Source organism: Myotis daubentonii, chromosome 2 (genome assembly GCF_963259705.1).
Source record: "Myotis daubentonii chromosome 2, mMyoDau2.1, whole genome shotgun sequence".
In the NCBI taxonomy this organism is placed as follows: Eukaryota; Metazoa; Chordata; class Mammalia; order Chiroptera; family Vespertilionidae; genus Myotis; species Myotis daubentonii.
In genome coordinates, this window is record NC_081841.1 from 20,457,825 (window position 1) to 20,483,224 (window position 25,400).

Sequence of the window (25,400 nt, forward strand, 5' to 3'; positions counted from 1 at the left end):
TTAAATTCTCTTATTGTCTCTTCACACACACACCTGAAAGTATACCTCTCACTCTTGGGTATGCAAAACAAAATGTGTTGATACCAGTAATAATCTGAAATTACCATCATTTGGGGGATGAGGGGTACAAAAGCAAAAACAAGAATGCCTTTTTCTGAATAGGCTTTCCTCCTATTTGGCCCATTTCTATCTAGAATTGAATCATAGCTCCAGATGAACTGAAGGTAGGAACAGGAAACATGATGAGCTGAATACAGGTAGAGGCGCCCTGACAGTGACAAGCTATTTCCCTTATTCACCACTCCTTAAATACCTGTTTATGATAACAAAAATATGTTTCCTTAACCCACTGCCCTTCCTAGAAAACTTTAGTAGTAGTTACTGAACTGAAAATATGAGTATTTCTATGGTGTAAATTTGAGTTTGAAACTTGATTCCTTGGAATGTTTCTTAAATTCTAGTGTTATACCTGAGGAAACTTCTTGGTTATATAAATAATCATCACAATTCTGAATTGTGTGACTAGCCTATAAGCCCAAACAAAAAATGCTTCCAAAGTTAGGAGACTTCAAAGCCGTTCAGTATAAAGCAGTACTCTTGGAAAGGAAGACAGCATTGTGTTTGCTCAAATGCCCTGTGTTTCTCATGCCTGCTCGTGATTATTTTGTGCACACACAACCTCTGAGTTGCTGCCTGTGACCAGCATTGTTGAGGGTGGTGGAATCTGTTGCCATGGGAGAAGGAAAGAAGTATGAAAAAGGCAAAGGATAAAAGCTGACATCTGGTTGATGGAACCTTCTTTTGCCCCCAACAGTTCTGCTACAGAAAGGGATGAATGGCTAGAAGCGATTTCCAGGTCAATAGAAGAGTATGCCAAGAAAAGAATCACATTCTGCCCTAGTAGGAGTCTTGATGAGGTATTGTCTTTTTCCTCCTCCTCCTTTTTTTAATGCATTTTACTTTTTATCTTAAAAAAAAAACTGTTCCCAGGGGTTTAGAAAGGCAACATGTGTTTCACAGAAGGATTGGAGGTGTGTGTGTGATTTCAGAGCTAAAATTTTATCCTGTTAATGTCTCACTGCAAGTCTATAGCATGTAGCATAGTCCTATTTTTTTCTAGTTATAAAAACCTCGTTGTATAAAATTTAGAAAATGCAGCATAGTTTAAGGGAACTAATCAGCTGTCATCATACTACCACAGGCATGTTTTAAAATTAATTTTGCATTAGAGGATTGTTAGAATGTAGCTAATCTTAATACCCTGAGAACATGAAAAATATAATAGCTCATATTTCATCCCATGTCCCTAATTGATACCATCTGCATTGTGATCGCCACTACTAAAGACAAGGCTCGATTCTGTAGCAGTCCACATGCGTGAAATAATCAGGCATCGTTCTTCCACAGGCAGACTCAGAAAATAAAGAGGAAGTTTGTCCCCTTGGATCAAAGGCTCCTATCTGGATTCCTGATACCAGAGCCACAATGTGTATGATCTGCACAAGTGAATTTACTCTGACCTGGAGACGACATCACTGCCGGGCCTGCGGAAAGGTGGGAGAGGATAACACCCATTTCCAGTGTGATTTTTAATAGCTCCAGACTGTATATAGTGAGGAAGCATATGTCCCCTTGTAAACCATTGTAGGAGAGAAAAAAATATACTGAATCACAGGTGGTATTTTCTCTAAATATTTAGGCATGGGGCAATCTTGTTAGGGAACTTATTCCCTCCTACCTCAAGGTTACTTTAGCATGCCAGTAATAGACAATTTTCATTTAAAAAAAACTTACAAATTCACAATTAAATAGACCCTCACGTGTGTGTGTGTGTGTGTGTGTGTAAGCCTAAGTGACCATCTGACCGGTAGTTATGACAAGCAGTGACCACCAGGAGGCAGACACTCAACTCAGGAGCTGCCAAGCTGCAGTGACTTGGCAGCTGTGGTTTTCAGGTGACGCACCCAGAACCAGAGAGGAGGGAGCCCGATTCAAGAGTGCATCACCTGAGAACTGCCCTCTCGCAATCTGGGACCCCTCAGGGGATGTCAGAGAGCCGGTTTCAGCCTGATCCTCGTAGGCCAGGCTGAGGGACCCCACCTGTGCACAAATCCATGCACCCGGCCTCTACTTTACAGATAATTACTTAAACTACATTTGTCTGGATACTAATTATAGTAAGTCCTCACTTAACATCTTGATAGGTTCTGTGACTTTACCAGTAAGTGCAAGGACTTAACAATGAGACCAGTTTTACTGGAAGCTAAATGATAAAAGCCAGAATTAAGTTCCTGTGTGGTCACATAAATGTTATAATGAGATGACATTATTCAAGGACCTGCTGAATTTATAGGGGGAACTTTCAGCGTTGAAATTATCACGAATGATGTTTCTAAGTCTTCATGACCTCATTAGTAAACTGAGCACAGTAACAATGACATCAGCGAGTAATTGTAAAGGTTAAATGATGTCTTATTTAGAGAGCATTTAATATAGGGGCAGACAGTGGGAGAGATGGTCAGAGGTGGTCATGGTTATATCAGTAATGATAACAATGACAGCAATGATAATGAAGATAATACAGCTAACACAGGACTTACTGTGCATCAGGTGCTGTTCAAACATTTTGCACACATTAACTCTTTAGTATATTATTTTTTTTGTAGTAAACACTCAATAATCATCTGAGGCCTCTGTATCTTCCAGTGTGGTATTGTGTGTGAGTTCATTACATGCCTGAAGTCCATAGAATTGTATTGAGAATCAATGACTGGTGGTAAAAATGGTTTTGAAAAGTAGGCAGCACGATAAATTGTAACATACCAGATAGTTTGGATACAAAGATTATTCTAAATTAAATAATTCCAATGTGTTTTCAGATTGTGTGCCAAGCTTGTTCATCAAATAAGTGTGGCTTAGATTACCTGAAAAATCAACCAGCAAGAGTATGTGAACATTGTTTTCAAGAACTGCAGAAATTAGGTAATATATAAGTAAAGACTTAACCCCAAGTTCCTTTAATTCCCAGATGCTTTCAAACGGCCTTCTGAAAGAATCATCTTAGAAGAATCACATTAGCAATATGATTTGGTGATACAAAATATTGAGTATTTTGCTTTTCTTAGTTAAGCTCTCTTAACTCATATTTAGTAATATTTTCAAGAGAGGTTGGACTGAAGTTTATTCTTACTCTGATCACAGTTTTGCTTAGAATACTAATTGTAGAAATGTAATTATAGGATGAAATGCTTAAAACAGTTACAAGGGAACTTTAACTCTCAAGTAATTTTGAAGTTTCTAGTTTCACAACTGTGCTCATTAAAAATCATTTTTATATATCTGTAAAGTAATTCTTTATGGAAGTATACCTGGTGTCACTTTGATAGCCTAATTTTAATCACTTGGATTGATTTAGTGAGGTGTTATTGTACATATAAATGTGTAGCTTTTCACTAAATATGAAATGATATATCACGTCTGCCTACTCATTCCCAGGTAATCCATCTCTGCAGTTAAGCAGGACTGTTCAGGTCTATGGTTTAGGAAGAGACCTTTAAATTCCTGAAACATTTAGGCTCTAAATTTTTAAAAGATTACCTTTCATTTTCATGAAGAGTAGCTTTTCATCAGCATATGAGAATAATTGAATGAAACTAGATGACATGTGATTTGTCTGTGTACAAGAAGACATACCCATCTAATTATTCCCTTGCCATGTGTTCCTCCATGTGTTCTCTCTGGATATATAGTATTGGCTGGAACCATTCAAAATACATTCTTTTGAACCTTTCTCCCCCATCATTAAGACTCATTTGGTCAGTAAATCTTGTCAAGTTTATCTTTGTCTTTCTCTTGATTTCTTCATCTCATAAAAAGGCCTTCATTATCTTTCATCTGGACTACTGCAGTAATTTCCAAACAGATTTTCTTGCTACAAATCCGTCTTCCTTTCCACTGCCAGATTGATTTTTCTCAATTCAGTCTGCTCATGTCACTCTCCAGCCTAAAAGGTCTTTCATTTCCCACTGCCTAAATAGCAGCAGTCCAGGTTCCTTAGAACCAGCCTTTTATTTCCAGCCTCATTATTCTCCAAGTTGATGATCTGATTTCATCTCTCTCTGTTTTTTGCTTATGCTGACCTCTCTTCATAAAGCATTCCTCCTCCTCTTCTTTGCTTGGCAAACTTAGGTATACCAACTCAACCATCTCATCCTCTTCTCAGCTTTTCCTGAACCTGTGCAGTCAAAATTAATTGCTTGCTCATCTTGTCTCGTAGCCCCTTTTATTTTTTTAAATTATTTTTTAAATGTTTTCATTGATTTGAGAGAGGAAGGGAGAGGGAGAGAGAAATAGAAACATCAATGATGAGAGCGAATCACTGATTGACTGCTTCCTGCAAGCCCACACTCAGGATCGAGCCTGCAACCTGGACATATGCCCTGACTAGGAATCGACCCGTGACCTCCTGGTTCATAGGTCAATGCTCAACCACTGAGCCATGCTGGCTGGGCTTGTAAAGCCCCTTTTCTAGCACTTTGTTCATTGTAATATTATTTGGTCATGTATTTAGATACTAAATGAAGTTAGACTTGTTTTTTTCAAGTCAGGAGTGAAGTGTTTTAAAAAATGTTTTTAAGTTGGTAGTACAATGACATGTTCCACAATTCTAAAGGCACAAAAGCGCAATCCTTTCACATGGTTTAGTGTTGAAAAAGTATAAAATCATAGACAGTGGAAAGCCTTCCTCCCACTCAACTTCTGGCCATCTATCTTCTGTTGCCAGGGCCGTCAGTACCACCAGTTTCTTAAGTATTCTTCCACGGAAATTTTATGCAATAATGTTTATTGATCTGAATTAAATTGAATTGCAGAATGGTTACCACTGGTGTATAAGTGTGCTTGATTTCTTTTAGATCACCAGCATTCTCCTAAGATTGGATCTCCCGGAAATCACAAATCTTCAAGTGCCTTATCATCAGTCTTACAGAGTATTCCATCAGGGAGGAAACAGAAAAAAATCCCAGCGGCTCTCAAAGAAGTAAGTGTCTCCATTAAACTTGCAACCTGATAGAGGCTGAATTATTCATACACATAATAGACTGTTTCTCATTCATAAAGGAAGATGTCATTTCCCACAACTATTAAGACATGCATTTTAATACTGGTAATGAGATGTGGCTGATGCCTCACTATCTTGCTTAGTCTCCCATATGACCTGAGTCATTTAGAAAATGGCTGTCAAAAAGTTTGCAGAATATTTTATAGCAGTGATAGAAGTAAAGATAACTTGGGCGCATGTCAATTTTTTTAAATAGTTTGCTCTCATTTTTTATTTTTAATACATTTTTATTGATTTCAGAGAGGAAGGGAGAGGTAGAGAGAGATAGAAACATCAATAAGAGAGAATCATTGATTGACTGCCTCCTGCATGCCCCCTACTGGGGATGGAGCCTGCAACCTGGGCATTTGCCCTTGACCGGAATCAAACCCAGGACCTTTCAGTCTGCAGGCTGATGCTCGATCCACTGAGCCAAACCGGCTAGGGCATGAATTTTTAATATTACTTTGAGGAGACCCCTAACTAGAGGGAAGAATATGCAGAATATTTGTAGGCATTGGTTAGTTATATACAGCTGATAATCACTAATAATAGGTTGTCATTCCTTTAAGCTTAAAAGAAATATTTAAAAGGTGATAATAGCATATACTAGTACAGTTAGACCTGGCAGTGGCATAATCCACAAGCATCACTGGTATCCAATCCCAGTTCCTCAAATTCAAGTGTTCAGTCAGCCAGTGCCATCTATCAGAAGCACCGCCTTTCTGGCTACTCCCCCTTTAATTAGTTTATTAATTGGTTCCACCTATGCTAGTTTTGTGGCCAGTAGAGTTTTAAATTTTATTCTCTTGCTTAGTTACTATGTGAAAATGACACACATTTATTATCTCAAGAGCCCAGGCATAGCTTAGCTGGGATCCCTGTAGGGCCACAACCATAGTGTTGGCTATTGTTGACGGACTAGGGAAGGGTTTACTTCCATCCTCACTCAGGCTGTTGGCAGAATTCATTTCCTTGCAGTTGTAAGACTTAGGGCCTTGGCTTCTTATTTGCTTTTCCTAGAGGTTGTCCTCAACTCCTTGCCACATGGGCCTCCCACCATGGTTGCCTGTTTCTTCAAAGCCAGAATGGGAGACAGAGCTGTCTACTAGTAAGATTGAGTCTAATATAATGTCATAATCAGGGGAGTGACATCCCATAAGCTTCACCATATACTGTGGGTGAGGAGCAAGTCCCAGGTCCTGCCCACATGTAAGGGGAGGAGAATGTGCAACAGTGTGATTTTCAGAGGCAGGGGTCATGGGGAGTCACTTCAGGGTCTGTGCACCACACCACTAATTAGGCAATTTATAAACTTGGCTATTGTTCCTGTGTTAAAAAAAGATAGAAAAGTCTCAACTGCCAAATTATAATCACTATAAAAGCTTACTATATTTTGTCTAGAGATTAAAACATTTTCAACCTTTTATGAAGCAAAACAAACTTCTTTTCTTCCAGACCAAAATTTGGGGAGTAGAAACTGATCCTTAAAATCACCATTAATAGAATTCTCTATTTACTTTTCTGTTGGTACAAATTTTTAGTTATTTCAGGGACAGAGTTTAAGTTTTAAGTAATTTTCTCTGATTACCAAAATAAGAAAAGCAATAAACAACATACACAGGCCCCAAAATGCAGTTTTAAAAAAGGCTTTTTGACCTTTGGAATTATTTTTCTTCTGGAAACCAGAAAAAAACAGACAAACCTGCAAAGAAAAACATACATACAAACCAGGTAGAATTCTAGGACTGCTTCTAAAAGGTTTTTTTTATGCATGTGGTAATTCATTATCAGTGGATAATAGCAGACTTTGAAAATAAATTTTAATTTTGAAATATTATTATTATGGTTATTGCTTTCAGAACCAATGATCAAAAGCTATTTTATTAATTTAAATTTTTTGTTTGAACACCATATAACTGTATATGGGATTTGCTTATCTAGGTATCAGCAAATACAGAAGATTCTTCCATGAGTGGCTATTTGTACAGGTCAAAGGGCCATAAAAAACCTTGGAAACACTTTTGGTTTGTCATAAAAAATAAAGTGCTATATACATATGCTGCAAGTGAGGTAAGATCTGAAACCTAAATATGTGTAATTTGGGTATCGTGTTTTATAATGCCAACTGGAAATAGTTACAATATTTGTTTAATCTGTTTTATGTTACTCGTTTTGCTTTGCTTCTGGAGAGGGAGATGTTGTTACCTTAATTTTGTTATAATCTTCACCAAGGAGATAGATATATGTGTGTGTGTGTGTGTGTGTGTGTGTGTGTGTGTGTGTGTGTGTATGTATATATCCTACATAATAAAAGTCTAATATGCTAAGTGTCCAGTCATCCGATCGGCCATTCAGCCAAAGCGTAATATGCTAATGATATGCTAAGGCCGCTCAACCACTTACTATGATATGCACTGACCACCAGAGGGCAGATGCTCTGACTGGTAGGTTAGCTTGTTGCTGCGGTCTGGCCGATCAGGACTGAGCAAGACAGGCCAGACACGCCCTGGAGCCCTCACTTGGTCCCTCCCCGGCTGGCCAACCTCCCGCATCCCTCCCCGGCCCGGATTGTGCACCGGTGGGGTCCCTCAGCTTGGCCTGTGTTCTCTCACCATCCGGGACCCCTTGGGGGATGTCGGAGAGCTGGTTTCGGCCTCTAATATATATATTTACTTTTCGTGCACAAGTGGGGTTCCTAGGCCTGGCTGGCGATCAGGGCCGATCAGGGCCATCTTACCCAGTCTTGATCGGGGCTGGGCTGATTGGGGCCCGCTGGCCAGGTGGAGGGACTGTGGGAGGTTGGCTGGCCAGGGGGGAGAGACTATGGGAGGTTGGCCAGCCTGATCGGGGTGGATCAGGGCCAGCCGGCCAGGGGTAGGGACCAGCCGGGGGGAGAGACCATGGGATGTTGGCTGTGGGAGTGCAGTGACCACCAGGGGACAGCTCCTGTGTTGAGTGTCTGCCCTCTGGTGGTCAGTGTGCATCATAGTGACTGGTCAACCAGTCATTCTGGTCTTCTGGTTGTTCAGTCGTAACAGTCGCTTGGACTTTCATATAGATAGGTAGATATATAGATATATATAGATATCTATATCTATATCTATATCTATATCTATCTATCTATCTATCTATCTATCTATCTATCTATCTATATATATATGTAATTGATTTTAGAGAGGAAGGGAGAGAGACAGAGACAGAGACATGAATGTGAGAGAGAAACATCAATAAGTTGCCTCCCATTTGCATCCTGAACTGGGGATTGAACCTGCAACCTAGGTGTAGAAGACGATACTCCAACCAACTGAGCCACCTGGCCAGGGCATGTTGTTGTTATTTCTAATGTAAATGGTGTCTTTGTTTTTGTCTTGAGAGCTCTTATTCAAAAGTATTAGGAATTTTCCATAGTATTAAAATGTAAGTTTTTTTGGTGTCATGTGACTACTTCACTGAAGGCAGAGGTGTTTATCCTTTCTGCAAAGCTCTGCTGGATGACATCCCCTTGACTGTCCCCAGATTGCATTGATCAGGCATCAGCATAGATGATCTAAACTTCCTTTGGGTTATAAGCAATTTCTGACTGTTTGCTTTAATACTGCCTTTTTCTCCTATCCATATGTTCCAACATCTATGAAAACCTCTGCTCTAAGGCCCAAGCTTTTCCTTAGTGGGCCTGGCGTAAATCACTTGCCCTTCTCAGCTATGTTTCCTGCATCCATAAAATCAAAGTAATATAATTACCTGACTCCTGTAGGGAAATATGTGAAAAACAATGCATGTGAACATATTGAAAACTGTCTATCTAGCACAGTATCTGGCTCCTGGAAAGGGAGTGAGTGTGGCTCAGTAAATATTGTTGAATAAATGAAAACTGGGTAAGTTGCTAGAGTTATTATTGTTTTATATATGTGTACTAGAGGCCCGGTGCACAAGATTTGTGCACTGGTGGGGTGTCCCCTAAGCCCAGCCTATGCCCTCTTGCAGTCTGGGACCCCTCAGGGGATGTCTGCCTGCTGGCTTAGGCCTGATCCCTGGGGATATTGGGCCTAAGCTAGCAGGCAGACATCCCTCTCACAGTCCGGGGCTCTTGCAGTCCGGGACCCCTGCTCCTTACCTGCAGTGCAGGAAAGAGAGGCGCCCGCCACCGCCGCTGCGCTTGCTAGCCAGTCAGCCAGCCAGCTGTGATCCTGGCTTCTGGCTGAGCAGCGCTTCCCCTGTGGGAGTGCACTGACCACTGGGGCAGCTCCTGCATGGAGCATTTTCCCCCTGGTGGTCAGTGCACATCATAGTGACCAGTCTTTCCGCTGTTTGGTCGATTTTTATTAAATAGGATATGAAATGAAATGAGAGCCATATATATATATATAGCAAGAGTTTGCAAATCTGAATTTTGTTTAAATTTTAAAACCCATCACCCTCCATGTCTTTTTAATTTAGGATGTGGCAGCTATGGAGAGTCAACCTTTATTAGGATTCACTGTCACTCAAGTCAAAGATGAGAATTCAGAGTCTAGAGTATTTCAATTACTGCATAAAAACATGGTATTTTATTTATTCAAAGCAGATGATGCTCACTCAGCTCAAAAGTAAGTAATTTAGACATATTTTCCTTTTATGCATGGAAGTGTGAGCTATTATTGTAAGGTAACCTACTTTAGGGACAACTAAGAATTTAAGTCAGGATCCAAATAAGAAATGTTTAAGATATTATTCAAACTCTTTAGCATTGTTTCTAAAGACAGGCTAGAGTACCTGGAATATTTTCAGGAGACAGAGGGGGAAAGAAAATAGGTAGTTCTGTCCAAAATATGTGTGCATGCATGACCTCTGAGGAAGCAGCGTGACGCTGCTCTGCTGAGAGGAAGGGATGCTGAGGTATTTGCCCTCTCCTTCAGTGAGGGTAAGAATCTTCTCTTGAAACATTCCAGGATTTGGCAGTCCAATGATTCCATTGTGCCGGGGAACTGCAGGAGTTTAAACAGCTGCTTGCTAACTTCTTTGGGGGAAAGGTCAAACACATTAGGAGGCTCCCATGCTGTTCCCAGTGACTGAGTAGAAGGAATTAGATAGCATTTTAAAAAAAAAATTTTGAGATGGATATCATTTTAGATAGTAAAGACAGTCTCTTCAAAATTCCAAGAATATTTAGATGTCATGAGGTTGCTTGATGTAGAGAAGTATATCTCGTGAAATCAAGGCCCTTTCTGAACAAACAGTTCACCTCTTTCATTTGTTTTTTATTTTGATCTCACAAAAGACACATTTTTGTTTTCACTAAAAGATACTAATCTTTTCTGAATAGACTCAAAAAGTGCATGCAATTAAGAATGCTTTAAGTAAACAAGACTTTTCATTTTTAAGGCAATAAGAATTAATGTACCAGGATTACATATGTTCCTGGAAATTAATCAGGTACAGTGTTACAAATACTCCCTCCCCCCATCCTAACCCCCGCCAATGTTAGGATATTTAGCTGTATATAGCTGCTACTCCAAATAATCCCTTTTGTGTACTGAAGAATGTTTTAAAATTATGTCATTTAGCTTTTTTTTTTCTTGAAAAATTTCTTAGTAATAGTAATTGCCCCAATATTCTGTTAGATATTTCTCGTCATTTTCATTTATATTCATCACCAAACTGATAATTATTGCTTTTGAATATATATCTCTTGTTCATGTCTTTAAATTGATAAAGAAATCACTTTATCAATTTGGGGGATGGAAGTGGAAGAAGATGTAGGAGGGTAAATGGTGATGAGGAAAAAAAATAAAGAAAAAATAATTTTAAAAAAAGAAATCACTTCAAGACAGAATTGAACGTAGTTAGGTGAAGAGAACCAGCTTACTTGTAATTTAGAATTAATACAGGCTAAAATATGAGTTTCTCTTTGAGGGTATTAATATCAAATGGGTTGCTTTTTTGCACATTACAGAATAGTAAAGTATGTTAACTTCAATGGAAACTTTTGGCTTTTTAAAAAGCCTTTGTTATGGTATAAGATATGCCATTTGCATTTAAAATTTAAAATTTTGAAAATTCTATCCTTGAAATTTGAGCTAAATCTGTCATATACTGCTTTACTATTTAAACTGGGTGATTTAAAATGTTCCTAATAAGTTCAGAAGCGATTACACTACTGGGGTGGCACAAAGACACTACCTTCAAGTGTCTGAATAATTGCCACTAGTGTATTGTCAAAACTTTGAGACTAAAGGATTTTGAAAAGTTCTGTGAAACTGTGAATTACTTTTCTATTGCATACAAATTTTTGATCAGACTAGATGTTGGATTCCCTTTCATTGAAAATTTTAGAGCAGGTCTAGACTATGGATGCTTAAGGAATCTCTGGTTAAGGGAGAAGGAGACAGGGACAGAGCTTGTGTTTCTAAAAGCAGAAAGGGGGTTGAAATAAAGTCCTTTAAAGATATAGCTACTTCCAAAACCAATTAAATAGGGTCACCAGGACTTCATAGAACTTTCACATGAAATGGGTCCTTCCTCATGCCTCGTAGAAATAAGAGATGCACTTTTCAGTCTAAATTTTTGGCCAAATTATCAAATAAAGGATACTTCCATACTTACAGAATTCTAGTTTGCTATAGGAAAGATCTTAAATACATTGTTAGGGTAACAGATTCATAGGCACAGCTATTATCGGTGTTAACATAACACATATAAGATAATTGCATTTTAGGAATCTAACCAATTTCTCTTATTAATAGGTGGATAGAAGCATTTCAGGAAGGCACAATATTATAGCAGTATTGGCCTCATCTCTTCTGTGATTTCAAAAGGGTGGAATTTCATCAGAATGGAGTAAATACAGTATAAAAATTTAATACAAATGAACACTGCCAAGATAAATGTAACCAAAATCTTCATCAAATATAAAAAATTATTTTGTTAGGTATAAGATAATTTTTTTAAATGTTTGTTTTTTCCATGTATGTTATTTATTAAAATTTTGATGTTTACTTAAGTCAGAATTACTTCTGAAATTCACACTGAATTCTAAAGTACCTTTTCTTTAGAAATTAGAAAATGTATCTTAATACTGTATGCTGTATTAACTGTTTGTGACATAGTCCACACTGTTTTCTCAATGTGTTTTACAGTGTTACATTGTAATAATGTTCTCAGTAGTGGTAAGTCTTTGTAAATGAAAAAACACACATCAAGGAGCAAGTTTCATGCAATGTTTGGTTTAGAGATTTATGATTAGAAAACTGCTTATGACAAAAATTGTGTATCTTTAAATCGGTAAACGAAGATGAATTTTTATCTTTAATGGGAAAACACATGGCCAACTTCTACCTCAGTAACTGTGAAATGAAATTCTAATAAATTTTCCCAAGCATTTCTACAATGATGTACCTCTTTTGGCATGAGATGATGTTACATCATAAAGGAATTATAGCAGAAGGGAAGAGTCTGGATTTTTATTTAACCGAATATACGTAGGAAATAAGATGTTTTCATTTGCAGAGGAACACAAATAATTAACTCTATAGACTTTACATTAATTCAATCTAAACTTTTCTTAAAGCTACCAGTTCTACACAAATATAAGTGTATTGTTTTTTTTAAATGTAAAATATGGCAAGCATTATATTACATAATGTCCCTTGTTACTGTAAGTGTTCTGAGCCCAAGTCAATAGTGGTATTTGTATCTAAAAAGAATGTTACATTTCCTTTGTGCTTTTAAAAATGAACTGGAATTATCATATCAAAAAAGCACAAATTTTAAGCCAGTATTAATTGAAATTGTATAGTATTCTTTTTTTAAAAAAAGTTTTTTACTACTAGTTTGTGTTAGGTCCTCCCTGGTAAATTTTTAAAAAGTCCGTTATTTCTTTAACCAACTATCAGTGCACCTCATTAGGAAAGATTTATATTCATAATTCTGGTGCACTTATTGTTTAACATAGGAACTACTTTGTAAATAAAATTGATTCGCAGAAGAAAAATGAACACTGATTAAAGCCATTCCTGATGTTCATAGGAAGATTTATTGACTGAGTTTAAGTTATATGTAAATTATCCTAAAAGGCAAAATTATTCATTTAATATTTCATTAGCCAACACAAGAATTTTCCTTTCTTTTGCATAAGGGATTTCCTGATTCACTGTGATATTTATGATTGCCAAGAGAATTCAAGTGCCTTTCTGAGGCCTTTTGAATGTTTTTTGTTGCAGCACCAGAGTCCCTGTTAAATGTAGAGTTGGCTGTCCTGTTTTTCTGGCTTTTGCTTGCTGTGGAATCATTTTAAACGTTGTTGCCATCTCACACACAATCCTCACATGCTACCTCTCCTGTCCTGCTATTGTGGGTAAACTAATAGTCTTTGCAGCTCATTAATTTTAATCAAGATAGCATGAATTGGGCTTCCATGTTAAAAATCCCTGCACTTTTTAGTATAACCTTTTTGGAGACCAAGGTTATACTTTATAAAGTATTTCCTTCTGCATCATTGGGCTTAGCACTTCACAAAACAGTAAGTTATTTAGAGTTCTTCCCCCTCCTCTTAAGCTCTCAACCTTCTGACTACAGGTTTGGTTTAAACCTCAGAATCTTAGAAAATATCAGGCAGGCTATTCTGTCTTTCAACAGTTGGCTGAATCAAGAACCAGTTATAAATCTAAATAGAAGAAACACTGCACAAACTTCTAGTGATTCTTCTAATTACATGTGATACTCATGTATGTGTATACTAGCTATTGGCTTAGCCCCATGGAGGGTTTTGCAAAATATAAAATACAGCCTCTTGAGGAAGCTACCAGATTACAACCCCCAACCCCATAAAGATGTCTTAAATGTGGAATAGTTTTACATTCCCTTTCCCCCTTATCAATCCTCATAACTTACTAAAGCTGATCAATTATTTATTTAAACTGGCTAATTCAATGTCAACCGAGAAACCTAATTATATATGTTTTGTTGTAAAGCTACTTTGAAAATATCTCTTGATAGCTAACATTTTAGGGGGGTGGGAATGATATATTGGGTACATCCTATGAGTGAGGAGAAAGTATAAATAGTACCTAGATCCCAAGAACACTGTATTTATTATACTGATACATGTGCTTCCATCAAACCTTTTCAAGTAACTCCTTTTATTCATGAGGAGGAGAAAGAAGAGCAGTTATAAAGTTAAGCCAAAGGGATTCTGAAGTAACTTAGACAAGAGATGGCAGTTTAAACCAGGGGATGGTTGCATTCTTAGGGTGTGTCCCCAAGCCAGTGGCATCTGTAAATGTAGAGGACCCACCAGAGTCCTAGGAAAATGAGAATGGTTACTTTGGGGATCATCCCACATTTTGGGACCTCTCTGCAACCTTTCCCCCCCTGTTCCCTAATGTATCCAGTGTGCTAGAGTCCTTTGCCCAAGACACTTAATTCTTTCCTCAAATGCTTGATTCTTTGTGTATGTAATAGCATTTCTTAAAAATGAGATCATCAGAGCAACCTTTGTTTAATATAAAGATGCGATGAAACAAGTGAAGAAGACAACTTTAAAGTGTAGTTTTGTTAGCCAAATGTGTATTTTATATTTGACTGGTAGAATATATCCAGGGAAATAGGGAAAGCCAGGTATAAAGTAATTTAGTTAAAATGTAAATGTCATCACAGCATATGTTGGTATGTCCTGGAATGTGCTTTCACTGTACTGTTTTTGAAGTCTGAGAGGCAGTGTAGTCAGATATAATCACTGAGATTTCCAGAAGTAAGTCCTATTTCTCTTACTGTACTATACACTCCTGGAAGGCAGATGCTATGTCTAATGTCTCAATTTCTCATACCTACCTTCTGTCTTTTAAGAGATAATATTTATTAAATATTGTTTTAATATTTGTTTCTTCTACAAAGGACATGATTCTTGTCATCTACATCTCAAGCACAGCTCTCCAAATGCCTACATTACAACTCATTTCTTAAACCTACACATTCCACCATCCTGCAAGGCCACATTTGCAACTACCACTTGGACACTGACACACGAGTCCTTAAGCATTTTAAACTTTAAATCACTAAAACTCACTTTTCTTTTAATCTGTTTATTTTCTTCTGTGATGGAAAAACAGTGTTGTACTCGCCAGAATCTGACTCCAAGTCTCAACAGGGCCCTCTGCAATTGCTCTTGTATCCTTTCCATCTTCATTGCCCTTCTGTTGTTGCACAGACCCTTGTTACTTCTTTCCAATGACTGGAATAACTCTTCTTCCGATTTCAATGCCTTCCTTGCACGGTCCCATTTTTAACACTGCCAGAGCCATCTTCTAAAGCATGGGTCTGCTTTCATCCTGCTCTTCCACTTCCGTTGGCTTCCCAGTGGCGTGGCATGGAACACTTTTCCCCAGGTATCATGCACTCCAGCTGATCCCAACCCAACCTTCCTCTGTTCAGTTTGTTTTCTCACCCTCTCTTCCACCCCCATTTCTGCCTATTTATCCAAGACTTCTCTGAAGTTGATCCCTCGTCCTTCTCTTCCCTACTTCCCTCCTGTTTTCTCAGGCTAGATCTAGTTTTCCCTTCCTCTATATTCCCATAGCCTTTAGCTCATAAACAGACTTTCTTATGGTACTTATTACATTCTGTCCTGGAGAACAGCAACTGTATCTTATTCATTTGAGATTCCCCCTCAGCATCTGGCAGAGTGCCTATACTTGTTGGATATTCAGTATCTGTTTGATAAATTAAATTACTTCAAATGGATTTCCCCTCCCCCCCCCCTTTTTTTTAGTATCCCCAATACACAAATATCATTCAGGAGCTTATGCCACTTTTAAAGTTATTTTCTAAGAGAAAATCTTCCCTACAACTTTTTTCCCCCTTTAAGAAAAGAGATAAGTAATTTCTAGTATTTTCTTTTTAAGATGAAGGCAGTACATTTTCAAAACGCCTCAATATATCAAATTCCTTTTTTCTGCTGGGGGGAGAGATTAAAAGGGGGCAGCCTTTTCTTTTATGTAAGTTGGTCATAGCATCTTGAAAACCAATCTTAAAATACTATTGTTTCTTTAAATGACTTATGAATTTCTATAAATACTTTTTACTTAAAGTGATAATAGTCTGTACCTTATTGTCCATATAGAGATCTACTAGTAAATCCTTTATAAATCAAATGTTAGCATTGTAAATAATGTTAATATGTATTTATACAAAATAAATTTATCTACTTTTGGTGTGATGTGTTTTAAGTCATAATTTTTTATATTATTATTTTTTGTTTATTTTCCCTTTCGTTCTCTTTAGACCTTAATTTTTTTAAGAGTCACATTTAAAGATGAATCACATTGACTTGTTTTCCTGAAGCATAATTAGGGGATGCTCTTCTCCACCCACAAATGATGTTTCCCAAATGGCTTCTACTTCCACATTTTAATAAGTCAACCTACTGTAACTTATATGAATTAATTGGATGATAAGGGGTAACCACAAGCATCACTATAAGCACTCATGCACTGAGAATAGAGACAAGGTCTCAGATTGCCTTCTTCATTGTAAATATGCTTTCTTCCACTTTTGAGACCATCTTAAGGATTTGGGGGGTGGAGGGAGGAGGGGCTGCCTTAAAACCACCAAATAGAATGATGCCAAAGGAAAAGTGGAACTTTTAGAGAATGCGGCCTAAAGTATATTTCTACTTGTTAGAAATACAGCTGCATGCCCCTTTTCTGTGTCCTGTGTCCGGCTCCTAGTTCCAGCAGGAAATGACAGAGATGTTCTCCTTCCCAGTGCACCTTTGTTTTCCTCACTTGGGTTTCTGGCCTGAATCCACGACTGCTTTCCTGGTGCTGGTCAATACTAAAGAAATTTTGAGGACCCCTTCTCTTAAAATCCAAACCATCACACAGTACTTTGCATACAGGACAGCTCTTCCTGCCACACCTCTGTGCCACTGGCAGTTACTGTCAGAATGTCATGTTCCATCAATACCTCTTTCCAATTTTTGGTTGGCCATCAGGCATTGTCCTATAGGCTTGGGAATACATGCCTGAGCAAATCAGACAAAAATAAGCCTTCAGGAATTTGACATTCTAAGTAATTACATCCATGCACCATTTAGCAATTATACCTATTTACTTACAAGAGCTGATAAGTAAAAACTTGGCCTTACTACACAGGCGTCTACCCCAGTTTGTCATTTTATTGAAGGGACTTTTAAATGTCTTATTGGGATTTACCCATACTTGTTAGTCCTCTGATAAATGTTAGAGAGCCTATAACAGAGCCCAGTTTCCCCAAATTACAAACAGAATTGCCTAAAACTGATGAGGTTATCTCAATACTCAAATCTGAAAAGTTGTTTCAAAACCTTTCAGGACCGCCTTTGGGTCTTTAAGTCCTTGACCCCCGAGGCGCAGCAATGGCGGGGCATTCTCCCTCCTCGCCGCTAGGGGGCAGTCGGTCTTGAGAGGCTGGGTCCTTTCATCCCTCCTCCCAGGGAGCGTCACGCCCTCCTCTCGCCTGTCCCCCCAGACCACTCACGCGCAGGCGCGGGCTGGAGCGCGCACCGCGGAGCCGAGAGGTCACGAACTCTGACCCCCTCCAAATACACAAACCCAGAAAGCTCCCTGCCCCCACTTTCCTCTACTCTCCCCCTCATCCTTCTCCAAGCCACCTCCTCCCGGCGCCCCCCAGGAGCCGTCGCAGCGGGACCGTCCGGTCCACGCCCGGTGCCGGACGCAGCTCGGCGGAGAAGCTGGTAAGAAGCGCCGGGTGCGGAGAAAGCGGCCGCGCCCGGGATGGGGGTGGGGTGGGGGCGGGGGCGGTGCCCCTTTCTCCCAACTGCCAACCGACCCCCACCCCCCCACCCCCCCAGTCCCGCCACTGCCGGCGGGCTTCGGCCGGCGGGCTGGCCCGGTCAGCGGCTCGGCGGCGGGGTGCTCGGGTTGGGCTGGAGCGCGGAGAGCGGCCGGAGCGGCGGGGCCGGACGCGCGGGGCTCCGGAAAGGCTGAGGCTGATGCCGTGGCCAGGGCGCGGGGCCCGGAGCCCGGAGCGGGGTCGGGCGGCGGGGCGCTGGAGGGAGTCCGCGAGCGGCTCGGCAGCCTCTCCTGCGGCGCCTCCCGCGGCGCCTCTGACCTTTCAACTGCAGGGAAAGCTTCCGTCGGGGCGCTGCCGCCGCTCCCCCGCCTCTGGGCCCGCGCTCCGGGGGCTTCCGTGGCCGGCGGGGCGCGGGGGAGGCCGGCCTTGGCCCCGAGGGGCCCGAGCCGAGCCCCGAGCCCCCTTCGCTGGGGGCCCCTCGCTGATTCTCGTGCTTGGACGGAGGGACACCTCTCACAGCAAGTGGGCGAGAGTAGTCGCTGCCCTCGGACCCGTATCTTTTGAGAAATAAAATGGATCGGCCCAGGGTGCTCCCTGCACCGGGCTTGGCCAAGTTTCCAGTAGCTCTTTTGTTAAGGAACTCTGCCTCCCGCTTCTGCAGATAGCGTTTGATGGATTGCGAATGTCGCCAAGTTGCCTCGTAACCTTCACTAAGTAGGTCAGCCTGTTTTAAGAAAAAGAAAAAAGAAAAAATGGAAAAGCAAAATGAATTGAAAGTAAGGCCTTATGGGTTTTTGTGCCTCTGAAGTTGTGGGTAGACCTAAGACAGAGGGTTTGTTTTGTTTTCAGACTGAGGTTTTTGAACAATGCTGTGTGGTTCATTGGTATGTGAGGATTGTTTTTAAATTTTGCTTATATGTGCAATGGGGAGATTTAAAACGTATCTCTGTTCTTATAAAAAAAAAAAAGTGGATCAGATATAACGAATGTCATCATTCCTTGTGGGGGTATTTAAGTCTTCTTTTAGGAAAGGTTTGAGGGAGACACAAATCAGTCAGCAGACATTCCCCAAATACTTTTTGCACACACAGAGTCTGACATTCCTACCCTTGGGGAATAGAAAAGACAAAAGCAGCAGCATAGACTAACTGATAGTATAATTACCGCTCTTTGCATTATAGGACCCTCTGCAACCTCAAAATCTTACGAAAGCCATGGACTGGCCTTCCAGAAAAATGCACCTTTGCATAAAAATTCTGAGTAAAATATTAGAAGTTAATAGAATTCTGTGGCTCCTAGTTAACAACCTTAGTATACACCATAAATGCTGGGCCTAGAAAGATTGGATTTAAAAAACAACAGCATTTGAACGGAGTGGGAAAGGCCAGGTGGAATTTAAAGGAGGGAGGAGGGGTTTGGAATGGTTGGTTAGGAGAGAGACCCCTCTTGAGAGTGATAGCAGATGCAATGAGAAGAAGAAATCAGACTCTAAAGAACACTCTCCTTTGTATTCACAGTGCCTGGCAGGTTACCGGGGCTTAGCAAATACGGAAGGAAAAAAACACCTGAAGGGCCGAAACTATAAGTTGGCCATTGAAGAGACACTGATAGTTCTGAAGTAGGAAAAAAGGGATGTGGTTCCGTTCTGTAAGCATTTGGGGATATTGCTATTTGTCAGAGTTAAGGACAAAAAGATGACTTTTGCCTTCTTGGGACTTCAAATACACGTAAAGATGATTCTTGCCTTCTAGGGGCCTTTCATATACATAAAGCTGGGTATATTGAATATACACTCAGGAAACTCAAATCTGGCAGTAGCTGAAATTTTACCCGAAAGGTTCTTAACTTGAAGGCCTAGGACTGGCCACAGGAAGTTTTATGAATCCCTCGAAATTCAGCATACACCATCATTTATAGTGTACATCAGGGCTGGGGAACATCTGGCACACAGGCTGTATAAAGCCCGAGAAATTATTTGGTCTGGCTCTGCCAAGGCATTAAAGGTGAGTTAATTAAATGTTTGACCAAATATAGTAGGCTAACTTTTGAGTTGATGATTTTGTATGGCCCTTGGCAGAAAAAAGGTCCCCACCCCTGGTGTAAGTGAATGTGAACTTGTGTTTTCTGGTGAGGAAAAGAATCAATGGAAAAAAATATTCTCGGGTGAGGATTAACCAAACAAAAACAAACAAAAAAGAATAGTTATTCCTTTTGAATCTAACTTTCTTTAGAAAACAATTAATACTATATTCCTCTTTTCCCCGTTACTGACTCCCCCATCATTAGCCACCTCATTTTTTTTAGCTTTCCTTTAAAGCTGGGAGTAAAATCTGGACTGGTAACCCAAAACATACTTGATTCTTTTCAAATTCTCAGTAGACCTTCCCCATCCAGAACATTCTGGCCTTGGACAGTGTGGCTCAGTTCCTTGAGTGTGGTTCCATGCAATGAGGTCACAGGTTCAATTCCTGGTCAGGGCACATGCCTGGGTTTTGGGCTTTATTCCCATTAGGGGGCATGCAGGAGGCAGCCGACAGTGATTTTCTCTCCTTATTGATGTTTCCATCTCTCCCTCTACCTTCCTCTCTCTGAAGTCAATCAAAACAAAACAAAAAACAAACATATTAAAATCAATAAAAACACTTTTTAAAAAAATTCTGGTATCTCCTAATAATCTTTTGTTTCATAAATGAGTATAACAGCTTAAGACTCTAGGCCTCAAGTTTTTTGTTTTTGTTTGTTTAATATATTTTTATTGGTTTCAGAGAGGAAGGGGGAGGGAGAGAGAGCTAGAAACATCAATGATGTGAGAGAATCATGGATTAGCTGCCTCCTGCACGCCCCCCACTGGGGATTGAGCCCACAACCCGGGCATGTGTCCTTGACCCGAATCGAACCTGGGACCCTTCAGTCTGCAGGCCAGCGCACTATCCACTGACCCAAACTAGCGAGGGCTCAAGTTTTTGTTTTGTTTTTTAATCCTCACCCAGGGTATTGTTTCCATTAATTTTTTTTTTTTTTTTAAAGAGAGAGTGAAATGGTGGGTGGGAAGAGAGAGAAACAGAGAAACATCGATGTGAGAGAGTCACATTGACTGGTTGCCTCCCACCGGGCAGTGAAGCTGCAACTGAGGTACATGCCCTTGACGGGAAATCAAACCCAAGACCCTCTCGTCCACTGGCTGACGCTCTAATCACTGAGCCAAACTTGCTAGGTAGGCCTCAAGTTTTTAATATTAAGGATTGCAAGGCTGTCTTGCCTCACTTCTTATGCCTATTTTTACAAACTAAAAAAGAAAAGCAAAAATGTTTTTGGTGTATTTATGGTATACTTGAAAAAATTCATTAAAATTTGTTTTGTGAATTCTCTAGAAATTTTTGAGGTTATTTAAAACAACATAGCTATAAAACTAAATTTATCATTTACTTAAAGAACTCGCAAAGCAAGAAATTAGATTTGGAAGTGGCCAAAAGTAGATCTCTTGATATGCTATCTCATAAGAATAAGGGTTTTTTTCTTCTTCTTGGGATTTCTTCAACTGACAGTAGAAAATTGCAGTCACTGCTGAATTAAATTTGAGTAGCTTAGTAGTAGTGTTTAATGTACTTCTGGTTGAAGAGTTCTGTGTATCATTAGTAGAAACAAATTAGAGTGGTTGCCTGGCTCATGGTGATTATATCAGTAGACAAGTCTGTGCTAGTCCCATCTTTTGGTAAATAGGCCTTCCGAAAATACACAAACTGCCAATCATTTTAACCTTCCTTTCTCTCTTCCTGCTCCACCTACAGTGATTAATCCAAGAGATGGGCACACAGCCTAAGCTAGGCCAATCTGAATCCATTACCAAGATTTTAAAATTAGGATTTGAGAAGACTACTTTTCCTTTCCTGGTGCTTTACTACAAAGCCAGAAATAAGCCACATAGGGTATAGCTGAGATAGGAAGATTCCTGACAGCCTAAGAAATCCTAGCTCCAGTTTTTCCCAAGGTCAGCTGTGTTGTGGTCCTAGCAGTGTATTCCACAGTCCGCCCCTCCACCCCTGCTTTTTTTTTTTTTGCTTAAACTAGCAGTAGTTGAGCTAATGCACTCTCATAGATACCTACTTTCATGCCAAATACCTGTATTATTTTTACCAGTTTTCATCATTTTCCCCCTTGCTAATATTTTGTCTATTGAAGTGAATAATATTAACTATCCTGTGGAAATTTCTGAATTTTAGTAAAAGTTAATAAGTTTGGATAGGATTTGTAATTAATTTAGATAATCAAATTCTTTTTGTAAATGGTGAAAGCTTTTTTGAAATGAACAAGATTGTATGATTTGCTTTAATTATCTTGTGGATCTTTTCACATCTAAATATGTATAACATTCCTGGTTAGTTTAATAAGAGAAGTAGGTACTGATGAAAAAAAATTCTAGAATGAATGAGTGGGCTTCCAGTAAAGATGGTAGTGTAGGTAAATGCTGTGCTCTCATACTCCACAACCATATCAAAAGTACAGCTAAACTACAGAACAGCCATGATTCAGAACCGCCTGAAACTGAGCTGAACGGAAGTCCTATAACTAAGAATATAAAGAAGAAGCCACATCAAGACTGGTAGAAGGAACCCTAGCTGGTTTGGCTCTGTGGATAGAGCGTTGGCCTGCAGACTGAAGAGTTCCAGGTTCGATTCTAGCCGAGGACACATGCCTGGGTTGCGGGCGTGCAGGAGGCAGCCGATCAATGATTCTCTCTCATCATTGATGTTTCTGTCTCTCCCTTTCCTTCCCTGAAATCAATAAAAATATATTAAAAAAAAAAAAAAGACTGGTAGAAGGAGTGGAGGTGCAGAATGGACTGGTTGCACACCCAGGTGTGGTGGGTAAAAATTGGAGGAATATCTCAGCTGCAGAGGTTCCCCCTGAGGATCAAGGGGTCCCACCCCCACACCTGGCTTCCCAGCCCAGGGTTCCAGTGTTGGGAAGAGAAATCCCCATAACTTCTGCCTGTAAAAACCAGCAGGGATTGTAGCTGAGTGAGGCAGAGAGCGGCTGGGGTCCCATGCAGTTCCTCAAAAAGCCCTGTGCACACTTACTGGGACTTGCTCCTTCTGAGCTCCAGCATTAGGGCAGCACTTGAAAGCAACCAGGGACTATATGGGGAGAAACTGAAGTATCTGACATCAGGTGAGAGCTGGAGGGGCAACTTTTTCCCAGACAGAAATGCTGGCAGAGGTACACAAATTGAGAGATGATCACTAAAGTAAATACAGTGGGGCCTTGACTGACGAGTTTAATTCGTTCCGAGATGGAGCTCGTTAACTCAAATTACTCTATCAACCCAATGCAAAAAATCTGCTGAGAGACAGCTGGTATCTCAAAAAACTCGTTAGTTGGGACACTCGTAAGTCAAGGCCCCACTGTATTCCAGTAAACTTTACCTGAGTATTCTTTTACTAAATACTTTGGATTATATGGATCTATAAAACATAAGACATAATGACTCTAGACAACTGCAGTCGTGCAGAGGGTTTATATAGCAAGAAGTAGAAAATTGCTGTGTTGGGTCACAAAATAGAATTCCTCAAATATAAATATGTTTATATTTTTTGAAGAGCATATGTAGCTTTATCATATCTCAGATTCTCTAAGAAGTTTGTAACTCCAAAAAAGGTGATGAATCCATTGCAGTTTCCTGCTCTTCCTAAACAGAAAAAAAAAAATACCTGAATATCCCTGAATTCAGTACTCAAGAATACTCTTCCAACAGTATTAACATTAAAATCCATTAGCGTTGTTACCTGTAGCATTGCTAATGACATAGTATACAATTAAGCCTGAACCTATACATGCATACATATACACACACATGTGCATCACACAGTAATTAAAATTGTAAAGGAACTAACTTTCTCAGTGAAAAGTAAGTCTTCGTCCCATCCCTGTTCCCAGATTTCCAGTTCTCCTTGAAGGTAGTCACTCTAACCTTTTCTTACATGTTCTTCCAGATAGCTTTCCCTTTTTCTAAGTAGCATTTTAAAACTTTCTTTACATCGATCTTGCACATTTCTTACTAGATTTATGCCTAAGTGTTATGGACTGAATTGTCTCCCTCCACCCCTAATTTATATATTGAAGTTCTGACTCCAGTACATCAAAATTGGACTGTATTTACAAATGTAGCCTTTTAAGAGGTAATTGAGTTAAAGTTAGGTCAGTTAGGGTGGCCCCTATTACAATTTGATTGTTGTCCCTATAAGAAGAGATTACAACGCAGATATAAACCAAAGGGTAGCCATGTGAAGAAACAAAGAAGATGAACATCTTCAAGGCAAGGAGATAAGTCTCACAAGTAACCAATACTGCTAACTCAGACTCAGACTTCTAGCCTCCAGAATTGTGAGAGAGCGCAGGCTGGGCTGAGGGACCCCCCCCCCCAGTGCACAAATTTTTGTGCACCGGGCCTCTAGTTGATATATAAAAGCCTAAGTGATCTGTCACTATGACACGCACTGACCACCAGGGGGCAGACGCTCAACACAGGAGCTGCCCCCTGGTGGTCAGTGCACTCCAACAGCCAAACTCCCGCGGTTCCTCCTCCCCCAGCCTGCAGGCCCCAATAGGCCTCTATCGCCAGCCAGGCCTAGGGACCCCACCTGTGCACGAATTCGTGCACTGGGTCTCTAGTATAATATAAAGCCCGAAGTAAATTTTATATTCTTGACTACCCCATGTAGAGAAAAAACAAGTCAAAGTCAACTCATTAATCTTACACACTCTCAAATCCATTTGAAGACAACTTTTCATTAAATTCAGTTAACCAAATTGCCACTACTGAAGAATGATCATTAGTGAAATGATTCTAGAGAAATCTTCCATCCTTCTGAATAAATCCAATTATTTTGTCAGTTTTTATAATATTTGATAAAAGTGTGTTAAATGGCTACAGTGATGTGTTTGTTTACAGATAGGATTACCCTTGTTTAAGTTCATAAACTACTCCTAATCTGTAGTAGAGTTCTGTTTAGGCTTCAGTATCTTTGAAAAGTGAAATTGTTTGGTTGAATAGCTTTTTTAATAGACATTTTCAAAATATATAAAAGCAGACAGAATAATTTTATGAACCCCTGTATAAACTTAACCAGTAACTGTCAGTGCATGGTCAATTTTGTTTTATTTTTTCCTTCCCACCCCTGCCCACCTAACTGGATTGCTTTGAGGAAAATCCTAACATATAATTTCATTTCTAAATTCTTTAATAAACATATTTTATGGGTATAGTTATAAAAAATTATCTTTTTCTTTTTGGCAGGACATTTTGGCAATTAGATCATGGCAACCATAGAAGAAATTGCTCATCAAATTATTGAACAACAGATGGGAGAGGTATGGTTAGTTTATAGTTCATTCACTAGTTCACCGAACTACATCAAATGTATATACTAGGTTCTGAAGTACAGTGATAAAAGATGGCAATTTTGTCCTCCAAATTCCTCAGGCCAAAATTTTATAGTTATCCTTGACTCTTTCCTTACATTTCATTTCCAGT

The 25,400-nt window shown here is 39.7% G+C and overlaps 2 protein-coding genes and 1 long non-coding RNA gene across 11 annotated transcripts in view; 2 read left to right on the plus strand and 1 right to left on the minus strand.

The window, feature by feature from the left end:
- FGD6 (FYVE, RhoGEF and PH domain containing 6) overlaps positions 1 to 16,292 on the plus strand; it is a 131,480-nt gene extending 115,188 nt beyond the window's left edge. Inside the window, exons 17-23 of one of the 2 annotated variants that reach the window (XM_059681954.1) lie at positions 815 to 917; positions 1,408 to 1,554; positions 2,880 to 2,982; positions 4,914 to 5,038; positions 7,043 to 7,171; positions 9,539 to 9,687; positions 11,824 to 16,292. In XM_059681954.1, the coding sequence (XP_059537937.1) occupies positions 815 to 917; positions 1,408 to 1,554; positions 2,880 to 2,982; positions 4,914 to 5,038; positions 7,043 to 7,171; positions 9,539 to 9,687; positions 11,824 to 11,860 (793 nt within the window). In that variant the 3' untranslated portion in view covers positions 11,861 to 16,292. The remainder of the gene's footprint in view (positions 1 to 814; positions 918 to 1,407; positions 1,555 to 2,879; positions 2,983 to 4,913; positions 5,039 to 7,042; positions 7,172 to 9,538; positions 9,688 to 11,823) is intronic. The other variant, XM_059681955.1, reaches the window with a different exon arrangement.
- Positions 14,970 to 17,679, minus strand: LOC132227169 (uncharacterized). The gene is made up of 2 exons (XR_009451141.1): positions 15,296 to 17,679; positions 14,970 to 15,249 (listed from the first exon to the last, which is right to left on the minus strand). It is a non-coding gene; the product is annotated as an uncharacterized LOC132227169 (long non-coding RNA).
- NR2C1 (nuclear receptor subfamily 2 group C member 1) overlaps positions 17,673 to 25,400 on the plus strand; it is a 41,816-nt gene continuing 34,088 nt past the window's right edge. For 5 of the 8 annotated variants that reach the window (XM_059681964.1, XM_059681970.1, XM_059681969.1 and 2 more), the window contains exons 1-2: positions 17,673 to 17,810; positions 25,164 to 25,237. In XM_059681964.1, coding sequence (XP_059537947.1) covers positions 25,184 to 25,237 — 54 coding nt within the window. In that variant the 5' untranslated portion in view covers positions 17,673 to 17,810; positions 25,164 to 25,183. Of the gene's footprint in view, positions 17,811 to 18,548; positions 18,646 to 19,386; positions 19,517 to 25,163; positions 25,238 to 25,400 lie in introns of those variants that run through there. The other 3 variants (XM_059681965.1, XM_059681967.1, XM_059681966.1) reach the window with 3 other exon arrangements.